General features: G+C 40.2%; 2 protein-coding genes across 2 annotated transcripts in view; both read right to left on the bottom strand.

The window, feature by feature from the left end:
* LOC139940407 (Fanconi anemia group I protein-like) overlaps positions 1-12,765 on the bottom strand; it is an 82,857-nt gene extending 70,092 nt beyond the window's left edge. The window contains exons 1-8 of the mRNA XM_071936638.1: positions 12,616-12,765; positions 10,559-10,755; positions 8,210-8,413; positions 6,720-6,805; positions 5,808-5,975; positions 3,460-3,583; positions 2,460-2,548; positions 1,639-1,768 (exon numbers count right to left, since the gene is read on the bottom strand). Of these exons, the coding sequence (XP_071792739.1) occupies positions 1,639-1,768; positions 2,460-2,548; positions 3,460-3,583; positions 5,808-5,975; positions 6,720-6,805; positions 8,210-8,413; positions 10,559-10,663 (906 nt within the window). The 5' untranslated portion in view covers positions 10,664-10,755; positions 12,616-12,765. The remainder of the gene's footprint in view (positions 1-1,638; positions 1,769-2,459; positions 2,549-3,459; positions 3,584-5,807; positions 5,976-6,719; positions 6,806-8,209; positions 8,414-10,558; positions 10,756-12,615) is intronic.
* A 2,703-nt stretch (positions 12,766-15,468) lies between these two features.
* On the bottom strand, positions 15,469-16,377 carry LOC139940284 (somatostatin receptor type 4-like). The gene has a single exon (XM_071936478.1). It carries the CDS (start codon positions 16,375-16,377, stop codon positions 15,469-15,471), a length of 909 nt encoding a protein of 302 aa, XP_071792579.1.
* Between the last annotated feature and the right edge of the window lie 3,562 nt (positions 16,378-19,939).

The following is a 19,939-nucleotide window of genomic DNA, read 5'->3' as shown; positions in this document are numbered from 1 at the left end:
TCGGTCGAGTTGGTCTTTGAAAAGCGTTTGTAACCGTTTTTTATAAAATGCATACAGGGGTTTCTCTTAACTTTTTTTTTCAATAGCCCGCCGGGCGTGTCAACCACAATTCTCGATCGCCCGCAGGTTTTTTCACTAGCCCGCATGTATTTATTCACAAAATTTTCCAAAAAAAACCCCCCAAAACCCCCCGAAAATTAAGCCCTTAAAATTGCTTTTTTTTAGAGGATTTTATATTTGAATTTTTACCTTAAACTATCCCTTTTCCATCAACAACTTTAATGGCTTCATGGTTAGGGTTCGGTTGATTTGAACATGTTTTGAACTCCGTTTGCAACAAAATCTTCATGAATCAACGATCAGTCAACAACGCACATATCGAGAAATAATTCAATAAACTTTGCATCGCAACGCCCTCTGTTGGCAAAAGTTGTCCATGTTATTGGAATTCCTCCAAGGCTGTACATTGTGCACAGTCTGCAGGCATTATGCACAACGTGCGACAATTATTTACTCCGTTCGCGAACGTGTACTGCATTGAAGTCTAGTCAAGAACATCATGAATTTGGAATTATCAACAGCCATCAATGGCCAATCACAGCGTGCAGGGTGTTGGTCAGAATGGACTTTGGACGACTGTGTGTGTGTTGTGTATGTGCTGTGCATACTGCATGGACGTACCAGTGGGCTACCATGTACATGTACTGTAAGGATACTCGGCACCATGTGGTTTGTGCATCGTGTTTTCAATTGATTGTACGTGTTTTCTGAAACGAACGACAGCAATTCCGGTCCCGATCACGGCAAAAATTAAATCTAGCAAGTATCTAGAATTGTCAAACTTACTAGTTTAAAAGCTTTAGTAAAAGTTTTCTGTGGGATTTTGCCACTGAACCCTCATTTATATGTGAAAACGAATAACTATTTGACTCGCCCGGCGGGCTAGTGAGAAAGGGTTTTCACTCGCCCGCCGCTATTTTCACTCGCATTTGTCGGCCGGGCGACCGCTAATTTCGAACCCTGGCATATGGGTAGAAAGATGTTGTAAAAGTAGAATACAATGATCCACACAAACATGCCTCGAAATTGCGTGGTTTTCCTTTTACCTTGTCGACTAACACGTCGGCCATTTATGGGGGTCAAAATTTTGACTCTTATAAATGGCCGACCATGTTAGTTCGCACAGTAGAAGGAAAACCACGCAATTTCGAGGCAAACTTGTGTGGATCATTGTATTCTACTTTTAAAACATCTTTCCAACCATATGCATTTTATAAAAAACGGTTACAAACGCTTTTGTTTTGACCAACTCGTCCGATCCAAGGCAACGTGTTCCTTTAAACCAATGGTTCTTTTCAGAACCACCCCAACGGTTCTTTTCAGAACCACCCCAACGGTTCTTTTCAGAACCACCCCAACTCATTAGAGATATTAATATTTTATTTTTTTTAATTTTTTTTTACCCATATACACCGATGTGTGTAGCACTGTATACTTAGTACTTTCCCGAGTCCTTTGAAAAAAATCACAGGCATTTTACTCGAGTGGGATTCAAACCCACGACCTTTAGAGATAGTCAATACATGTACATGGTGTTACCGCAAACCTTTCCATATAGCAATGAATGGCGTGACTTACCTCAAGAAACTTGATGAACTCTTTTCCTAGATCCTGGTCTTGCTTAATAGCAAACGTAATGTGAAGGATGACGGTACCTTCCATGTGGCGCAAGGCATCCTGAGATATGGTCGACAAGGCTTCAACGTTTCTGGTTAAAATAAAAATGGGATTCATTGAACTAATACACACTGTTAAAGACACTGGACACCTTTGGTAAATTGTCAAAGACCAGTCTTCTCACTGGTGTATCTCAACATGTGCATAAAATAACAAACCTGTGAAAATTTGAGCTCAATTGATCGTCGAAGTTGCAAGATAATATTGAAAGAAAAAACAAGTTTGTGTGCTTTCAGATGCTTGATTTCGAGACCTCAATATCTAGTTCCCAGGTCTCGAAATCAAATTCGTGAAAAATTACTTCTTCCTCGAAACTATGTTACTTCAGAGGGAGCCGTTTCTCAAAATGTTTTATACTATCAACAGCTCCACATTACTCGCAACCAAGTAAGGTTTATGCTAATAATTATTTTGAGTAATTACCAATAGTGTCCACTGCTTCTTAGCTTCTCAGTTCAAAATGAATTTTACAACACAGCTCTGTTTTTGCTGCGAAAGCTTTGCATGAGTTGAGCACAGCCCAATTCTTGTGAATTGTTAGCTGCGAAAACAATGCAGGAACACTGAACCGGGCTTAAAGGCAGTGGATACTATTGGTATTTATGAATACTAAAATATGTAAGTAACATCATACATAACTTTGGTTTTGTAAAAACAAATCTTTGAATTCATGATCTTCAACAATCCAGATGAACTTATTTAATGATTTGAGAGTAACTTACTGGTTTTGTTCTTGATGCTGATCCTTGCAGAGTTTGTCTTGCTTTGTGAGATATGAGGTTAGTCCAGTGAACACCAGTCTCTTATGACCCTATATACGGATTCAAAAACAAGAAAACATCCAATCACTGTTTGTAGACGATGCAAGGGCCAAGAAAGATCCATCTAAACAGATCCTAAAAAACACTAGACACTATAGGTAATTGTCAAAGACCAGTCTTCTCACTTGGTGTATCTCAACACATGCATAAAATAACAAACCTGTGAAAAGACTCAACTGGTCGTCGAAGTTGCGAAATAATAATGGAAGAAAAAACAACCTTGTCACACAAAGTTGTGTGCTTTCAGATGCTTGATTTCGGGACCTCAAAATCTAATTCTGAGGTCTCAAAACCAAATTCGTGGAAAATTACTTCTTTCTCAAAAACTATGTTACTTCAGAGGGAGCCATTTCACACAATGTTTTATACTATCAACCTCTCCCCATTGCTTTTTACCAAGTCATCGTTATTTTGAGTAATTACCAAGAGTGTCCACTGCCTTTAAATCACTGACTGATAGAATGGGCTACCAGGCCTTCAGCTTTTCTCTTAGAGTGGCAGAGCAACTTTCCTATAGTAATGAGCACTTCTATGAGGAAAATGTAAATGTGTACCAAAACCTTACACAGGGCACCACTGCAATTGCTGCGTGTGCCGTGGGGTTAATTCGGGGCCTGCGCTACAATTTTGATGGCCAATGGCTAGTTAAACAAAATAAAGAGTGAAGACTTATCACAATTTGCTGATTAAAAAAATTCAAATGATTACATTTGGCGATGCTTTAGAGCTTTTTTAGCTGGGATGTTGTCAGCTAGGCGAGCGACATGACCGAAGAAGGCAGAGCGGCGGCGTTGAATTAGTTGGTTGATGGGAAGCAGACATTGGGTAACCTCATTATGGTCTATTGGACAGAATGGGGTAACTACGTAGATTTAAATAAGTGAGTCTTCAACATTTATACCTTAGTTGCTAGGAGCAGTAGCTGATAAACCAATGGAGGCATTTCCTGAAGATCGACGTCTTTACAGTGCCTGATGATCTTGGTCATGATGAACTTCAGTTGGTCACTACTTAATGAAACATCCCTAGGATCACAAGAACAAAAATGGCAAGGATTTTTACATTTTGATTTATACCTGTAGAACCTCAGACGGTACAGGACGTTTTGGTAAAAAAAATAACAACAAATGCATGACAAATATAAATAACTTTGGCCCTCCATACCAAAATCACGTCCCTCATAGCATCAGTTCTAATAAAACCCTTCTAGTATTACGGCAGTGAATTAATGATACTTTTATTGTATCCAAAATGTCGGAAATTTAAACATTTGAATGGAAGCTTTTGAAGACTTTCAAAGCGAATGAAAAAAAAATAAGAACTAAAATAAATAACTGTGGAACCCCATACCCAAATCATGTCCCGCATAACGTCAGTTAACCCTTCTAATATTATGGCAGGCTGATTGTTTATTACAAGTGAATTAATGATACTTTTAAAATTGTAAAATTTGAATTTAAGCTTTTGAAGACTTTCAAAGCGAATGTTCCGTTACATATTGATGAATCTTCTTTAGGTCAAATCGTCTATAAACTTGTTCATAATTTTGCCCCAGTATATCTCCAAGACCTTGTAGCCCTTCGTTCATCTTGACTTTCATCAGCTACCCGATGCCTTCGCTCTTCTTCCATCGCTAATTTTCAGCTTTCCCCGGGACCCCGCCAAACGCTATGACGCTCGTGCTATCTCCTAGTCATAGTTCCAACACTTTGCAACAAGCTACCCACCCACATTCAAGCAGCTCCTTTATTTGACACTTTTAAATCTCATTACCATCTGTTTTGTCAGTCTGGTAATAGCGCTTAGAAACTTAAGCATTATATAACGCTCTATAAATGTTGTAATTATAATTATCTTCCAGTGTACAAGCTGATCCTCCAACCAGATGCTCGAACCGGAGTGTGATATCAGACGATAATCCACACCAAGTTTTTACACTGCACTCTGCGTATTGTGAGTGTCAATGCAGCATGCTCTGAATACAGTCAGTGCAAAAATTACATTCTAAACTGTGCGCGTGCAAAACCAAAAACAAAAACATAACCTAACCTTACTGACTTAATGAGGCTGGAAGATAAATTCGTTATCACACTTGCGCTCGTGGATTACGGAAAAAATATAGCACATCTGCGTCCCATATCCAACTTTGGCCACGTTGGATATGGGATGCAGAAGCGCTATATTTTTCTGTATTCCACTCGCGCTTGTTTGATAACTTATACTATTTATAACACCCAAGCAGACCCTTCCATTTGATTTGAGGATTGTCCGTCACGTGTTCGCAAATAAAAGTACTATTGCATGATATGCCACTCACCGTGCATTTTTCGTTCCATCCGAAAAGTACTCTTGCACGGTGAGTAAAAAACATCACTGCGTTCGCGTCTTTGGTAATGCAGCAGTGTTACTGCAAGGCACACATTTCGCGTCTGCGTGTCTCAAAACAGACGCTTTGTTTGTTTTGAAATTTATATCCTCCAATCAAAATGGAAAAAAGGTCTACTTGGATGTTGAATAAAACAAATGTTTTTCATTCGTGCAATTGTGCAAATATTTTCCTTTGTTGAAAGATGGAACGTTCCATTCAACTCGGCTCCGCCTCGTTGAATAGAACATTCCATCTTTCAACTCATGATTATGAACATACTCGCACCATTGCACTCATAAACATTCTTTATTTGTATATTATAACACCCCTTGCAAGTATTCTGCCTGCTCATTGGTTTAGAGCGCGTCACATGACATGTCTTAGTTTTGCTAGACGACGGCCGTGTGATAGTGCGTCGGTTTGCCATGCGCTAGTCCGAAGACTAGCACACGGCGCCGTGCGCTAGTCCGACAGACTAGCACACGGCGTGCAGTACCCAGACGTCCGTTGCGTGTACGAGAATGATAAATTAATAGTCTGTAACCATTTTGGATTGCACGACACCACATGCAACACAGTAAGTAAAAGTGTTTGCAATCTGTATTCGCGTCGTCCGTGGATTGTAGCATTCAGGTCTGTAACTTAATAATAATAATACAGGTTTTAGAAATGTTTGGGGTGTTATAAAACAAATATTGACTGCTTTTACTCGTGCAATGGTTAAAAACTATGACTCCCTCGGTGATCCCCGGAGCGTTCTACTTTCCCTCGGCTTCGCCTCGGGAAAATAGAACGCTCCGTGGATCACCTCGGGAGTCATAGTTTTAACCATAGCACTCGAAGCAGTCAATATTTGTATATTATTATTATCATTGACAAACCTGAACATGGCAGCTAGGTGAATAATACAACGCGGATCCCATCTGCTGGACGACAGTGTGTTTATCACATGATCTTTGTATTCAGCACCGCTCATGGTGTTGCTGCCGTAGGACACCGTTTCCTTGGCGGCCAGAGAAAGGATGATTTTTGGGAGGAGTTCAAACGCTCTGTGAGGGTAGGAAATAAATAATAAATCAAACTCAATGAGAGAATACTCGATAACTCAGTTTGCAATGACTCAAAACAAATTTAAAGACACTGGACACTACTGGTAATTGTCAAAGCCCAGTCTTCTCATTCAGTGTATCTCAACATATCCATAAACAAAAAACCTGTAAAAATTTGAGCTCAATTGGTCGTCAAAGTTGCGCGATAATAATGGAAGAAAAAACAGTCGTCAAACAAAGTTGTGTGCCTTCAGATGCTTGATTTCAGGACCTCAAATTCTGAATCTGAGGTCTCAAAACTATATTCGTGGAAAATTAGTTCTTTTATCAATAGTGTCCAGTGTCTTTAAAGGGTCTATGTACTTTTTGTAGGACAAAAAAAACACAATTTCTACAGATTTACACCTAACAACACAGTTAGAAGATAATGATGGTAGAAAGCCTTCCTGAAAATATTAGTTGCTGAGGTACTGTTGTTTTTGAGAAACGAGTAAAAGAAGTCACACAAATAAAAATTTTCTCAGTGATCATGAGAATTTTTTTTTTAGCATGTAAAAACATATTTTCATGACATTGTTTTGCTCATTTCTAAAAAACTACAGCACCTCAGCAAGTAATATTTTAAGGTAAGCTTTCTGCTTTCATTAGATCTTCAAATGTTATTGTGTTTTGTGTTACAAAAAGGACCCAAATCTTTTAAGCAGTGACAATTTGAAAGAATGAGTTGATAAAGATAGGACTTACTTTCCATTGGTGGGTTCTTTTCTTTTGACAGCATCGGTAAAGACACCAGCTAGCTCAGCCAAATGACTGGCTGCAAGATTATCTGTCTGTGGAGTAAACAATGGCAAACATACTACTCATAAAATAGATGTTAAATTTTCATCAGGGGTGCGTTCCACTCGCGCAAACGACTCGCAACTGTTCGCGCAAACGTTTTTTTATCGTTTGAACGATTGGTGCGTATACGCGATGTCAATATGGCGGCGCCCTGAAATGAAGATGGTGCGCACCATACGTAGGTTTTTTTAAACTTCGTTTTTGCTGCATTAGTCCTCTTTTTGACATCATTACATCAACTAATTAACTTTGTTATTCCAAATCTGCATTATCATCCACCGAAAATACAATGTAATTATGTTTGTGACAAAGAAATAATACCGTATGCTTGTCCGCCATTTTAAAAACCACTCGCAAACACCTCAGAAGTATGTTCGCCTAAAGTTGACAACGTTCGCCAACGGTGGCGGCGAACAACTCGTTCCACTTGAAATTGTTGGCGAACGTGCGCAACTGTTGGCAACGTTTGCGCGAGTGGAACGCACCCCAGGACTCGGTAAAGTACGGAGTATACAGTACTTACACCAGATTTTCAATTTGTTTTTCTTCTCAAAAACTTGGCGTTTGATTAAGCTGAAACTTCTACTTCTAGGTAAAATGACATTACACACATCTTCATTCACAGTGAGTAGGGATTCATGTCATAGCTACAAATGTATGTCATCTACAAAAGGTATCAAAACCCTTTAACAACCCCAATAAAAAATTTTTGTAATTGTATGCAAATCGCAAGACACACAAGGCCTAAAGGCCACTTCAAGGTGTGGGCTACAAATCAACTATTTTTTCAGGGGTCGTTGCCACCTTATCCTTGGGTAAGGTATCATCCATCAGAAGCCTGGCTGGTAGAGCACAAAGCACCACCTCCCAAATACAGGCCTGATACTTCACTGAGGCAACGAAGGCGGTAGCCTTCATGCCCCTGGGTCATTGCCTTGGTGCCCTTGAAATGCTCTCCAGTAGAAATTTACAATTTCCTCATAGGGTGCCCTTTACCAAGGAGAAAATGCCTTGGTACCCTTGCCCTTTGTAAAACTAAGCCAACAGGCCTGAAAATACACACAATACTTTTTTTTTTTTAAGCATGCCGCCTGACATACAAGGCCTAAAGGCCACTTCAAGGTGTGGGCTACAATTATTTTTGTCCAGAGGCCGTTGCCACCGACTCCTAGGGCTGAAACAGTACATACGGATGTAGGCTTGGGTATCATCAGTCCGAAGCCTGGCAGGTAGAGCAGAAAGCACTACCTCCCCAATTTAATGTAGCAAGTGTCACGACCGGGATTCAAACCCACACTCTGCTTGTCAAACACCAAAGCTTGAATCCGATGCTCTTAACCGCTCGTCCATGACACGCCACTAACTTGCACACAAACAAAAGACCTCATCCATACCTCCATGAGAAGAAAACCCACAATTTCTGAGGCTGCTCTGTTGGTGATGTACTGATCTTGTAAGAGTTTGATAGCCACCTTGTACACATTGAGTCGTCTGCTCGCACCGGATGAGTCTGTGGAACTCTGGAAGATGATTCGAACTACGTCCGCAACGCTCCCATCTTCCGGTCTACTCAGCTGCAGATGAAGTGCCTCAGAGATCTAAACAACATCAATAATAAAAGTATTAAAGGCAGTGGACACTATTGGTAATTACTCAAAATAATTATTATCATAAAACCTTACTTGGTAATGAGTAATGAAGAGAGGTTGATGGTATAAAACACTGTGAGAAACGGCTCCCTCTGAAGTGGAGTAGTTTTTCGAGAAAGAAGTAATTTTCCAAGTATTTGATGGTCTCGAAATCAAGCATATGAAAGCAAACAACTTCGTGTGACAAGGGTGTTTTTACTTTCATTATTATCTCGCAACTTCGATGACAGATTGAGCTCAAATGTTCACAGGTTTGTTATTTTATGCATATGTTGAAATACAGCAAGTGAAAAGACTGGTCTTTGACAATTACCAATAGTGTCCAGTGTCTTTAAAATGTTTTCAATAAATAAGGAAATCGAGTCATATGACTATAAATAGATTTTAATAGTGTAAAAAAAAAACATTCATTTCGAAAAATCCAGCACTTTTCGGAAAGATTTGCGGAAAGCTCAGTTACAAAATCACTCATGTAACATCATACTTGGGAGCTCCAACTTGTGTAGCCGCTTTGTTGCAGCGTGGAGGTATAACAAAGAAAACTCCCAGTCATTTTGACGCGCACTGTCAATGACGTTTGAAGTGTTATTAGATTTTCAAAACCTTGAGGTTAGGGCCTGATTTTGTAATTGATAATTAAGAAAAATTCAGAAGTGTACACATATCAAAATTACATTTAAAGTGTGAACAAACATCTAATGAACAAGTTAAAAATAGCATTTCCGTTAACAACATTCCGCTCCAAGTAGCTATAATCTAAGCATTTTTATAGCTTTCGTACACAGAAAAGGTACCACAGGGCTTTTCGGTATTCACACTACCATTACCTTTTCAGATTGGTTAATAGTGTCACTGGTTTCCTTCTGCAGTTTACACAGGTTCGCATGAAACAAGGCTACATACATGTAGTCGTAGTTGCTAAGTGTGATGTCACAATACAAATCACTGTAATGATACTGACACCTCATCTTACGATGAATCTCAATGCTTCGAGAAAATCGAGTCCAGGGCCAAATTTCATAGAGCTGCTAAGCACGAAAATTTGCATAGCATGAAATTTCTTCCTTATAAAAACAAGATTACCAACCAAATATCCACGTTTTTTTTAAGGTTAAGGGAACACCAGCTGAATACCAGTAACAAGCAATATGTAACAAATTGATATTTGGTTTGTAATCCTGTTTTTGTCAAGGAAGAAATTTCATGCTAAGCAAATTTTTGTGCTAAGCAGCTCTATGAAATTGGGCCCTGGTCTTGTAAAATAAATTCTGGTCCAGTAAAAATTTTGAGCTGCAAGCCCTGTAGTCTTACAAGTACAGTTTCCACCCAAATTCTAGCCAGGTTGTATAGACGATGTAACCTATGTTTACATTTAAACCGCCCTTTGTTGACAAAACACTGTACACGTCATGTTTCGCTGGGCAAGAAGACGCGTAGTAATGATATTGCGTGTACTTTCTAGCTGGCTGCCAAAACACAAAGGTTTGCCTGGCGGTATGCACGCGAATCATGTTATGGTTCTCGAGTGACGGCTATAAGTATAGTAACTAGCACCTTATGGAAAGGTTTGCGGTAACACCATGTAATGACTATCTCTAAATGAGTTGGGGTGGTTCTGAAAAGAACCGTTGGTTTCAACTCGTTGTTTCGATCAGTATGCTCCGATCGTCTTCTGGAGAAAGCGATGATCGAAACGTCTAGTTGAAACCAAGGGTTCTTTTCAGAACCACCCCAACTCAGATAGTCATTACTTGGTGTTACCGCAAACCTTTCCATATTGTGTTTCCACATGGATGCAAAGTTTCAAATCCTCCCATAGAGTTATACATAAGAACTAGAGGGCGCACTGGCCATAATACGCGGCCCGACAAAACAGGATCATACAGCGTGTCTTTTTGCGGCTATTTTGTAAGTTTACAAAACAGCATCGCATAGCATTCAATAAACACAAACTCCAACGTGTATTTCATATTCAACGTGCGTACAGAAGGGCGCACGTGTCTCCGTGCGGTCCAGTCGCGTTTGTGCAAGCAGTATCATCAGTGCGCCCTCTAGTTCTTATATATAACTCTACGAATCCTCCTTAACTAGCACCTGTTCATTTGTTGATGATTTGAGAAGCTTCAATATTTCATCTTTCTTCCCTGGCTGCTTATCGAGGTCCTTATGGAGGGCTAGTAGTTTCTTCCCAAGAGCCATGATGATGAATGAGAAGATGGTTCTCTCTCCTCCTTAGCGAGGCACAGTATAGAACAAGGTTCTTGTTCGCTCTGTAGTTAACGCAACCACACCTGTGCATAAAAATAAGTCATCATATTCTGAATTACAACCAAAGAAATATGAGCAGCCCACTTTTTCTTACAAGTGCTTTCCTTTTCCGTAACCTGATAAATCGATTCTTTGTACAGGTAAATTGATTTAAGCAAGATAAAACAAGGGTTGATAAGTATTTAAATAGAACAAGGATGGGAAAATCACAGATACTGGAATATCTCTGACCATGGCCTCCATTGCCCTGGTCTTGGCCTTGGTGCCCCCTTCAAAAGTTTCTCACAGACTTTAAGATTTTCCAATGGAAGTGGCCAGTTCAAAATTAAACTAGCCTTGCCCTTTTGAAGATGAAAATTCAGGCCTGTAAATCGGTGGTAAATGTCAAATAAATATTTTTAAAATCCAGTTTTTGGATAATTGACGATGCTAAACTTACTGCCACTTACTTTTTTATTTAGGTATCATATGCCAAATATGACGGCAAACTTCTCACTTATTACATAATTTCTATCTCAATTTTATGACTCTTTACTCTTTTATTAGTCTTAGTACTTTCCTGTTGAGACAGTACATTTAATTTGTTCTTTGGTTTTACTCCGAGTCCTAGAGTAAAACTATGATTTAAGGTTCAATCCGCTGTCGTCTCCATAAACAGAGATGATAGTCGAATACTTTCATAGTAGCCGAGCTGAACAGGGTTTACAGAAGGTAATGGTGAAAGACTTCTCTTGAAATATTATTTCATGAAATGCTTTAATTTTTGAGAAAACATTAAAACAATTACCAATTCTCGATATCGAGAATTACGGATTTATTTTAAACACACGTCATGACACGACGAAACAAGGCTGGGTTTTCCCGTTATATTCTCCCGACTAAATTTTCACAGGTTTGTTATTTTATATAAGTTGTGACACACGAAGTGTGGGCCTTTGGACAATACTGTTTACCGAAAGTGTCCAGAGGCTTTAAAGCCATTGGACCCTTTCGGTAAACAGTGTTTTCCAAGGCCCACACTTCGTGTATCACAACTTCTATATCAAGTAACAAACCTGTGAAAATTTAGGCTCAATCGGTCATTGGAGTCAGAGAAAACAACGGGAAAACCCAGCCTTGTTTCGCTGTGTCATGGTGTGTGTTTAAAATAAATCCGTAATTCTCGTTAACGAGAATTTATATTGTTTTGCTGTTTTCTCAAAAACTAAAGCATTTCATGGAATAATATTTCAAGAGAAGTCTTTCACCATTGCCTTCTGTAAACCCTGTAAGTTATTTGTAAATCTGTGAACTTTTTAATTTTTTTCTGAACCGAAAGGGTCCAATGGCTTTAATCATTGAGGTCTAATTCTACCTTCAAGCTATGGATATGGGTAACATCATCAGGGGGGCTCACTTCATGTAAATCATTGCTGCTCAGTCATCTGCACGTGTACATCCCCACATGTGGGGATTGTGCAGTAATCCACCAGAACCAGAACCAGAACCATGCTTTAATTAATTAACTCAAAATTTCCACTGATTTTTTTTCTTACCTGCGTGAGTGAGATTGAGAAGAAGCCTAAGAAGGGTTACCGCGGGGTCGTAAATTTTTTTCACACAAGGGACAAGCTTATTTCATGTCAGTCATGGGAGTGTCACAGTCGTTGTGTCGGTAGGTAAGCATGGTCAGTGTGTTTCCAATGTGAATGTCACACGCAATGGGAATGAGCTGAGGGATCATGTGTGAAGACAAGAGGCATCAGCAGCGTGGTCCGACTCCATCGGTTGCATGCTGCTGCCGACGTGTCAAATCACACCGCATCACTGAACAGTGAACTGAACATTTTGCCAATGACCCAGATTTTATTACAAATACATCATTTATTTAAATCATACTTTACCTGGTTCGTAACAACCCCAGTTATGAGGACAGAATGTTGCACTGCACTCTGCTCTCAAAAAACGGCCAAATAATGTATGATTTACCGTAAATCTTCACAATTATTTTAGTCTTGACTAAAACTTTTGGACTTGGCGCGGGGAATACCCGGCAGTTCTTGGCAACATTCGGCGGCGACTGGAGGGCGCCCCCAATAGTAAGACTTTTGTCACTTGATTAATAGACCCTTTTCGAAACCACGGCTTCGGGTTTGGATTCGACTTCAGTAACCGTCCTATACGAGCGAGGGCGGGCCGAGTGCGTACGCAAAGCAGGCGAATGTCCACACAACCGCGGGGCCAAGATAGCCTTAGCCAAATCTGGAAAAGCCGCACCCGTGGATTCGGAAGGGACATTTTTAGGTAGTGCCTGGGCTGACGTCACTGACTCGAGGATGCTCTAAGCTATATACGGCCAGCTGCATAAGACTCAGTTGAAAAGGCCCGGGCCCCCCAGTTAAAACATAACTATAACAACAAATGAAACCTCAAAATACAAAACATTTCAGATGTCTTTCAACGGGACTTTAATTAACAAAACACACAAAATACATTCGTAAACTTCTGACCAAATGAACTACAATTTTCAAAGTTTAGTGCTGGGACACCGAGTGAGATGGTTTGACTACCAAACCTGCCAATGCCTAACTTAATATACACTAGAGTAGGCCTAGTGCTAGTGCTAAACACCTAAGAACGACAAGTGAACCACCCTCCATGCTTTCCAATTATTAACTTTTAAACGTTTGCTGTTTTAGATCCTCGCCGCGCCCTTCCCCATGTGATGGAAGAGAATGATTCAAAAGAGGGCGCAATCAGAAGATGTTTGTACACTGCCGTTGCGGGTGTGGCTCGAGGGAAGGGGTGGGGGCGGGTCGCCTGCCCCACTTGCATTTCCCTAGCAGGCTGCGCTAAGCTCTAGCAACATCCACCAAGTGACAGAAAAAGCACAATACAACAACTAGTCAGGCTGCGTTGCGTTTGGACCCCTACTCGACAAACGACGACAACCTCAACAGGTGTTTGTACGAACAATACAGATACAGAGGCAGGGGGTTGATTTCACAAAGAGTTAGGACCAGTCCTAGAAGATATACAAATTGCATGGATAGTCCTAAGTTAGGACGAGTAACTGGTCCTAACTCGAGATAAGACTAGTCCAAACTCTTTGTGAAATCCTGCCCAGGTGTCAATGAAACAAAAGTCACATTTCATTTACGGACCCCACAACCATTACGGGAGGGGGGGGGGGGGGGGGGCTAGACTGTTTCTTAACTTTCACCATTTTGGGGAGTTGGAAGGAAACCTTATAAACCAGAGCCTTTTTTTATATTTCCCTTGTTTGAACATGACTGTTGCGTGCAAAATAATATATAACTAAAACGGTGCCGGAAAGACAAAAATGTTAGCAATGTGCGAACATTATCTTTGGTTTTATCCTTACACCGATGCGCACATTTGTATTCTGTTTATTCTTTCTGGAGTGCTGTCAAACAAAATGGGTCTATCACTCGGTGGGATTTCGAACCAACAACCCAACTAAATAAACGTCATATTAGCAAACAGTGCAAAATGCTTTTAACACAATTGTACCATGTAAATTGCATTTTAAACTTATCAATGACCTCAAGCTCTCTGTTTCAATTTCTAATTGGATTCTAGACTTTTTATTGGAACGTCGTCAGGTTGTAAGAATTGGTAGTTGCACTTCACATTCTCTTGTGTTAAATACTGGTACTCCGCAAGGTTGTGTCCTGTCACCACTTTTATATTCATTGTATACTCATGATTGTAAAGCGACCAACCCCAATTCGCTTGTTGTTAAGTTTGCAGATGATACTAGTCTAATTGGTTTAATTCAAAATGACGATGAAAGTGCTTATCGTGCTCAGATTACTTCTGTTGTTAATTGGTGCGAGGAAAACAATCTCATATTAAATGTAGACAAAACAAAAGAGATGATTGTGGACTTCCGTAGGAAACACAAGAACATTAAAGAGCCTGTTTATATCCATGACAACGTTGTAGTACAAGTTGGTAGTTTTAAACTACTCGGTACGTACATTGCCAATGACCTTACTTGGAACATTAATTGCCATGAAATTCTGAAAAAGGCCCGTCAACGTTTATTCTTTTTACGTAAACTGAACTCATTTGGTGTTCGTAAGTGTATTTTAGTAAATTTTTACCGGGCTACTTAACTTTTTAACGTTGGCTGAATAAATCATTCTAATCTCATGCTAACGTAAAAAAAAAAAATTACAAAAAATATAGAAGTCTTACAGCTCTTGTGCTTAATTTAATCATACTCAACTTTGGAAAGTCACCTTTCCCGAAAAAGTCCGAGCATCAAGCTTGAAAAGAAAAAAATGTCCCTACACCCCTCAGCAATTAGGACTAATTTAAGGGATTTTGTTTTACCCTGAAACCATTTTAGGGGGCTAATCAAATCTGTCAAACGGAATATTTTGAAGACCTCTTTGGGTGCGTTCGTTTAGCTTCCATGGGTCGACCCTGCGGTGTGGTGTTCACTCGGGTGAGCCCCTGACAAGAGCTAATCGAACGATCACACTCGCCCTCTCGTGAAGTCGGCATGCACCTCAGGTCACCCCCAAATAATGTGACCCACCCCACAAGCAGGGCACTGGGGCTGACCCGGGTGAGCCCCGTCAACGCGATTCGAACGTACCGGGGCAGACCGGGTTGACCCCGGGGAAGCTAAACGAACGCACCCATCATATCGAGCTCGATGCTCTGTTGTGGGGTGTACACCCCTGTGCAAATTAAGCCCAATCCGTAATAATTTCGAAAAGGAACTAAAATTCAACGGGTAGGACTCTGTTTGCCCCCATACGACACATCTTAGCAAACCCTTTCCTAAACTCTTTATACTTAAATGCGTAAATAAACGGATTAACCACCGAGTTCGCCAACAGAATAATATCAGTTACGTCGTAATACGTGGGGTCAACAATTACGCCAAATGTCAACAGTACGTATACCACCGCAACGGGGATCATAGTAAGATAATACGCAAGAGCGATAAACAATAAGAGTTTAGCAACCCGCCGACGGGCCTCTAACAGTTCATTCACGTGGAGATTGTCCTGCCGTATTGCACATTCTCTCAAGTTGGCCATTATTCTGACGTAAGGGACAATGATTCCCGCAAGCTGCCCCGTTAGTATGACCCCCTTTAAGGTCACGAAAGCAGCCTTCCACGTGGCGTCGGGATCGGTGATGTAACACACGTTGTAAGATTCGTCATACGTAAGTGATGACGTAGTTTCGAACAAACTCGTCAAGATCGAGACAATCCAGATAGCGGCAAGGAGACATTTCACCTTAGCTGGTGTCACCAAACGCGGATACTGGAGGGGTCGAACGATTGCTATGTATCGTTCTGCGTGCAAACACAGGGTTGCGAACGAGGATACATTCAAGAACACAAAAAATGGCACCCTGGCAAAGAACAACAGACATGTGGCCGAGTTCACCAGGGCCGGGGGAAGGTATCTGAACTGAAAAACCTGGATCGAAATGCATACAAGTGCATCGGCAATGGATAGATGGGCGATGAAGTAATTGGTATAGTTGTGTAGGAAGTTGACACACGCAATAGTGCATACCACTAGTAGGTTACCCACGGTACCAATGCACCCCAGAGACACTTCAATGGCCAGCACAGCATCGCTGCAATATTCTGTGATATTGCATAGTGCCATGCTTGAAAGTTACCGGAAAAAGATAAGAAACTATAAGGGGAAACTGTGTCTTGACAAGCTGTATAACTTTGTATAGTCGGGAATGGAAGGCCTATATACAATAGACCTGCAGAAGTTCTTATAAAGTTAAAGGTCATCGAAGTTATTCGTGCCGGCAAAAGCACCACGCAATGGTCCCTCAATTCGCCTCAAATAGCTGCAACAACAGTTGATACAAAAAGCCAACTATGCAAATCTGAAAACAAAACAACCCAAAGATAATTGTTTTGAAAACACAATTTTGTACGAAAGACCTCCCACCACAAAAGCTGGCCGGACAAAGACTCAAATAAAGTAAAGTAAAATGGAAACGTACTTTTGGTCCATGGTTAATCAACTTGGTAAAATTGTTGGTGAAAAACTTTTGTCGGCAGTGCGGCTGCCGGTTGACAAAACTCACGGCCGTAAAGTTGCAAAAGATACAAAATATGATTGAGTGGTTTCTTAAACAGCAGGCATATCCGTCACTCAGTGAAGCTCAAAGCGCGTTAACATTTTCTTGCAAGATATGATTACGTTTGAATTGTGAGATCTACTCCTTTTGCACCAATGATTTACAAGGTACTGTGGCGCAATATGCAGCCAATCAAACCAGAAACGCCGGGTGAACCACAATTCTCTTTTTGATAAATGCACTGTGCTCTTTTACATGCATTACACAACACACGGGACCAAAGGCTTCACGTCCCATCCGAAGGACGTAGCGATGGTTATTAGGACTATACCAAGAAGAGTGTGGGTTCAAATCCCCTGCGTGACACTTGTGTCCTTAAGCAAGTGACTCAGCCATTGCTTCGTCATTCGGATGGGACGTAAAGCATTTGGCCCCGTGTGTTGTAATGCAGGCACGAGTAACTCGACGAGACTGGTCTTAACTCGTTGTGAAATCAACCCCTGGACACGTTTGATAATATTTTCAAAGACCAGTATTCTCATTTAGTATATCCCAACATGTTTAAAATAACAAGCCTGTGAAAATTTTGACTCAATTAGTTATCGAATTTTTATGGGAATAATGAAAGAACACCCTTCTTGCATTACTTTGTGTGCTTTCAGATGCATACTAAAATGCTTCAGCTAAGTCTTTTACCATTAATTTGAGTGAGAAATTACTACGGTACTTCAGAGGGAGCCGTTTCTCACAATGTGTGATACTATATCAACGGCTCTCCGTTGCCAAAAAGGTTACCAAGGTTTTTCTAACGACTAGACTAATTGCCAAACGTGTCCAGTGCCTTTTATTTTATAAAATGATAAAGTTGATAAATAACCCAAACATTGAAACGCTCCGTACTCACCTATTTCACAGAAATTACCAATGCTTTGTAATACACAGTGACGACCTCAGGACTAAGGAATAAGCAAGTATGAACACGTCCCTCTTTGTCATAAATCTGTCCTAAGCATGCCCACCGCCGGGGGTAGGTATTCCCAACCAATCCCAGGAGCGAGTGGGTGTGATCGATGTTTTACCCAACGCAGAAGTAACTGACTGAGTTTTGAACTTGTCTTTATACCTGCAGTGAGGACCGCTCTCAGCGCATGGGTATGCTAATTGTTTCCTTTGTATTATAAAACTCTAAGGTGCGGACTAGTCCATTATATACTTGTGACATTGTAATATGAAACCCTATCATTGGACAACGTCACAATGGGCAATGCCTTAAACTCTATAATAAGGCTAGGGCTCAAATTAACAGAGCTGCTTTAAGATATGGACACTTTCGGAACATAATTTTTTTTTTTAAGTTCAGAGATTTACAAATAACTTACAAGGTTTACAGATGGTGAAAGACTTCTCTTGAAATAGTATTCCATGAAATGCAGCTTTACTTTTTGAGAAAACAATATCGATTCTCGATTTATTTTAAACACATGTCATGACACGGCGAAACGTGTGGAAACAAGGGTGGGTTTTCCCGTTATTTTCTCTCGGCTCCGATGACCAATTGAGCCTCAATGTTCACAGGTTTGTAATTTTTATATTTAAGTTGTGATACACGAAGTGTGGGCCTTGGATAATACTGTTTAGCGAAAGTGTCCAATGGCTTTAAGCAAAAAAAAAGTAAGCCCCTAGAGCTGCTTAACCACAAAAAGTAGCGAATCACAACAAAATTGTGCTAACCAGATTTAGGATACCAGCCAAACTACAATGTCACATGTTCTATAATAACCTGCTCATTATTCTGCTTAGCAGAAATATGTCAAGCAATATTGTCTGCTTTATAAGCAGCTCTAAAAATGTCGGCACTGGTCAGATCATACGTCACGATATCATACGCTGGGTTATACCACTCGTCTTTGAGGGGTGTCAATCGACAAGGGTCAGTGATTTAATTAGGAGGGACATGACAAAAGTGTACACCTATAGCCTACAGCATTTGTAAAACACGCTTTGTCGATCGTCAATAGTTTGGTAGAGGAAATAAATTCTAAAACTTAAATTAATTTAGCAAACAAATTGGCTTAAATTTATCCGGGCAGTGCATGGACATAATAAGCAACACAAAGATAAGTAATTTAGTTGACAGCGCCCCATGACCCCCCCCCCCCCAAAAAAAAAACAAAAAAAAAACAAAAACAAAACAACAACGTTTGTGCAACAAGGCCATTGCAAACCAAACAGGACCCTCGCTTGCTGGAGGGGCAGTACCCAAACAATATAATAATCCAAACACTTATTAATTTAAAGCATTTTTACCAAACATATAAACACTAGGCTTGACAACAAACACAGGCTAAGTAAAGGAAAATTCCAGTCAATCGTCCAGGGTTTTCCAAAAAGAGGACAAGTCTTTTTTTTTTCAAAAGTGGCCGCCCAGCATTTTAATTTAAACTAGCCACCAATACTTCGGGTCAAAGTCACCACATAATGTAGTTTTATTTAATGATAACTACACAGCCAATTTGTATTTATTGACATAAAGAACGGGGGGGGGGGGGCGTATAAAAGAGCCTAGTTAGAAAAACAAAAATAATGTACAAATAACCTTGGTAAAAGGCGAGTTTTGTTTTCACGGGAAATAAGCTTAAAGGCAGTGGACACTATTGCTGGTAATTACTCAAAACAATTATCATCATAAAACCTTTCTTGATTACGAGTAATGCATGGGGATAGGTTGATGGTATAAAACATTGTGAGAAACAGCTCCCTCTGAAGTGACGTAGTTTTCGAAAAAGAAGTAATTTTTCACGAATTTGATTTCGAGACCTCAAGCTTAGAATTTGAGGTCTCAAAATCAAGCATCAGAAAGCACACATCTTCGTGTGACAGGGGTGATTTTTTTTTCATTATTATCTCGCAAACTCGCCGACCGATTGAGCTCAAAGTTTCACAGGTTTGTTATTTTATGCATATGTTGAGATACACTAAGTGAGAACACTGGTCTTTGACAATTACCAATAGTGTCCACTGTCTTTAAAATGTAAAAATAACTGGAAACTTGCACAATAACATGTGAGAACGTGAGAACAGAAAATAAATGAGATAAATGGTTTATGGGGATTTATTTCACAAACTAAT

Source organism: Asterias amurensis, chromosome 8, assembly GCF_032118995.1.
Source record: "Asterias amurensis chromosome 8, ASM3211899v1".
NCBI lineage: Eukaryota > Metazoa > Echinodermata > Asteroidea > Forcipulatida > Asteriidae > Asterias > Asterias amurensis.
Note: the sequence above shows the minus strand (reverse complement) of the source record. Positions and strands in the feature narration are given on the sequence as shown.

Bases quoted from the DNA above. Each gene is read 5' to 3' on its own strand.
- LOC139940284 (XM_071936478.1), bottom strand. From the start codon at position 16,377: ATGGCACTATGCAATATCACAGAATATTGCAGCGATGCTGTGCTGGCC.